The sequence below is a fragment of the Dipodomys ordii genome, unplaced genomic scaffold, assembly GCF_000151885.1.
Source record: "Dipodomys ordii isolate 6190 unplaced genomic scaffold, Dord_2.0 Scaffold2, whole genome shotgun sequence".
Classification (NCBI taxonomy): Eukaryota; Metazoa; Chordata; class Mammalia; order Rodentia; family Heteromyidae; genus Dipodomys; species Dipodomys ordii.
Window position 1 is genome coordinate 36,014,334 of NW_012267218.1, and position 2,946 is coordinate 36,017,279.

Genomic DNA, 2,946 nt, shown 5'->3' on the forward strand with positions numbered 1-2,946 from the left:
GCCGGAAGTGGCTCTGTGGCTCAAGTGGTAGGGCGCTAGCCTTGAGCTGAAGAGCTGAGGGACAGCGCCCAGGCCCAGAGTTCAGGCGCCAACACCAGACCCCCCCCAAAAAAAATCACTCCTCTGTCCTAACTTCCTTAAGGTTACTTACAAGTAAAGGTAAGGATATAATAAGAATCAGTTTCATATTCACATGTAATAACCAAGTAATGTATTCTTACCACCTTTTGCTGTTTGCCTTTTTCAGTGTTGGTATTATCTGGCTGAGTAACAGAGCTATAATTATTTCCTTAGAATACATTCTGGAAGTGAATCACTATATTCTGGAAGTGAATCACTACAATAAGGAACATGTACTTTCTATTTGCACTGCTGGAGACTGAACTTATAGTCTTGCCCTTGACCACACCTTAAGTCCTTTTTTACTTTTAGTCTGTTTTCAGAAAGCATCTTGTGCTAACTTTGCCTGGGCTAGCCTCAAACCCTAATCCTATCTTCACCTTCTGAGTAGCTGGGATTACAGGTGTAGCCAGAACATCTCCATTTTTAAGGCTTCTGTTATTCAAATAACAGCTTCTTTTGTTCTAGAAGATAGCCCAGGAAAAAATATTCAAGAGCAAAATAAATTTTAAAGCATTGTATCACTGAGCACTGGTGGCTCACACCTGTAATCCTAGCTACTCAGGAGGCTGAGATCTGAGGATTCAGGGTTCAAAGCCAGCCCAGGCAGGAAAGTCTGTGAGACTCATCTCCAATTAAGCACCAGAAACCAGAAGTGGCGATGTGACTCAAGTAGCAGAGCATTCGCCTTGAGCTGAAGAGCTCAGGGATGGCACCCATGCCCAGAGTTCAAGCCCCATGACCAAAATAAATAAATAAATAAATAGGCATTATATCAAATAATTTTCATTGACATTCACAAAGGAAAAATTTAATAATAAAAAAAGATAAGGAAGTTTCTCAACTACAATTTATACTTTACAGTTATATTTGCTACTATGATTCTTATCAAACAAATATCATTGTAAACTCACCACTGAACTAAGTCATTTTCCAATGTTTCTTTTTTCTCTATTACTTTCTCTAGAATATTAGTAGTTGGCTGAAATGTAGAAACAACTGGTGGAAATGGAGGACCATTATATTTTGTAGAAAGAACTTTAACACTTCTGTTAAACTCCAACATTGGTTCAGAACATTCTGGAATTTCATCACGTGTTTCTTCTTCCTGGTAACAAGAAAAAAGACACATAGATTTCTTCAACATTTTCTTTTTTTTTTTTTGGTCCAGTTATGGGGGCTGAACTCTGGGCCTGGCCACTGTCCCTCAGCTCTTCAGCTCAAGGCTAGCGCTCTACCACTTGAGCCCAGCACCACTTCCGGCTTTTTTTTTCTTTTTGCTTATGTGGTGCTGAGGAATCGAACCCAGGGCCTCAGGCATGCAAGGCACGCGCTCTACCACTGAGCCATCTTCCCAGCCCCCCTTCAACATTTTCAAACACTGGTTTAGGCTGAGCACTAAACTACACAAATGAACCATTTCTAAATTAACAAACATTCTGAATTAGGTTATATTTTTGAGTATAAAATACTTATTAACTATACAAACCACAATTGAAGAATCCTTAATTGCATTATTAGTTTGTCCTTTTAAAACCAAATATTTGAGCTGAAGATATAGTTCAGTGGTACAGTACTTGCCTAGCATTTGTGAGGCCCTGGATTTGATCACCATCATCATAAAAACCAGAACAAAATATCAATATTCACTCTCTATAGTCATAAAAACCCCAGAAAACTTGATTGTGACTGAATTACTAATAAACATTATTAATATCTCCCTTTAGAAATTTAGGAAATTTACCATCTTAAAACTTTTTCCCGGGGCTGAGAAGGTAGCTCAGTGGTAGAGAGCTTGCCTTGGATGCATGAGGTCCTGGGTTCAATTCCTTAGCACCACATAAACAGAAAAAGTTGGAAGTGGCACTGTGACTCAAGTGGTAGAGCACTAGCCTTGAGCTGAAGAGCTGAGGGACAGCGCTAAGGCCCAAAGTTCAAGCCCCATGACTGACCAAAAAAAGCAACTTTTTCCCAAATACCATTTTGTTCTTATAAAATCTATTTCATATTAAGTATGCAATTAGATCACTTTACAGTATTACTTTCATCATCAGGTAATATTCAAAAGTTATTTCTGATATTTAAAAAAATTTATTATGAAATTTCCATAAACACTTAAAAGTAAACAAAACCATTCCCATGCAGTCATTGTTACATGAAAATAACCTAAACTGAATTTATCTTGTCTTTAACTCAACTCGGGTCAATTCTGACATCTAAAATAAAATTTCATTTTTTTATTACTAAAACCAAAACTAGTCAGTTCCAAAAGTCAGAGAAATATAAAAAATATACAATTTTTATTTTAATGTAATTTCAATTAATTTTATATTCTATTATCTCTTCTCCTATTTTTCATATTTTACTTTCTCCTCCATTTTCCCTCCTTGCATTTTATTATTTCTATCATTTCTATAATTTGCCCTCCATATGGGAGCTCCTCTTGGATTTTGGACTATTTCCAACTTTTTCCAATATAAACAACAACTACCACAATATTCAATAGATAAATGTATTAAAATGTAGAAGGGACAGGCTGGAGAGAGGGTTGAAAAGAAATGGAAAGAAGCCAGGTGCTGGTGGCTCCAGCCTGTAATCCTACCTACTCAGATCATGATTCAAAAAGCCAGTTAGGAAAGTCTATGAGACTCTTATCTACATGGTGCTCTGGCTCATGTGGTAGAGCAGTAACCTTGAGCAAAACAATAGGAGTTCAGGGACAACACCGAGACCCTGAGTTCAAGCCTTAGGATCAGAAGAAAGAAAGAAAGAAAAGGAAGGAAGGAAAGAAGAAAGGGAAGGAAGGAAGAAAGGGAAGGAAGGAAG

At 37.4% G+C, this 2,946-nt stretch overlaps 1 protein-coding gene across 1 annotated transcript in view; it reads right to left on the reverse strand.

Moving 5' to 3' along the window:
- The window catches only part of Kiaa0586 (KIAA0586 ortholog), a 106,186-nt gene that overhangs the window by 54,952 nt on the left and 48,288 nt on the right, over window positions 1-2,946 (reverse strand). The window contains exon 19 of the mRNA XM_013017235.1: window positions 1,035-1,228. Coding sequence (XP_012872689.1) covers window positions 1,035-1,228 — 194 coding nt within the window. The remainder of the gene's footprint in view (window positions 1-1,034; window positions 1,229-2,946) is intronic.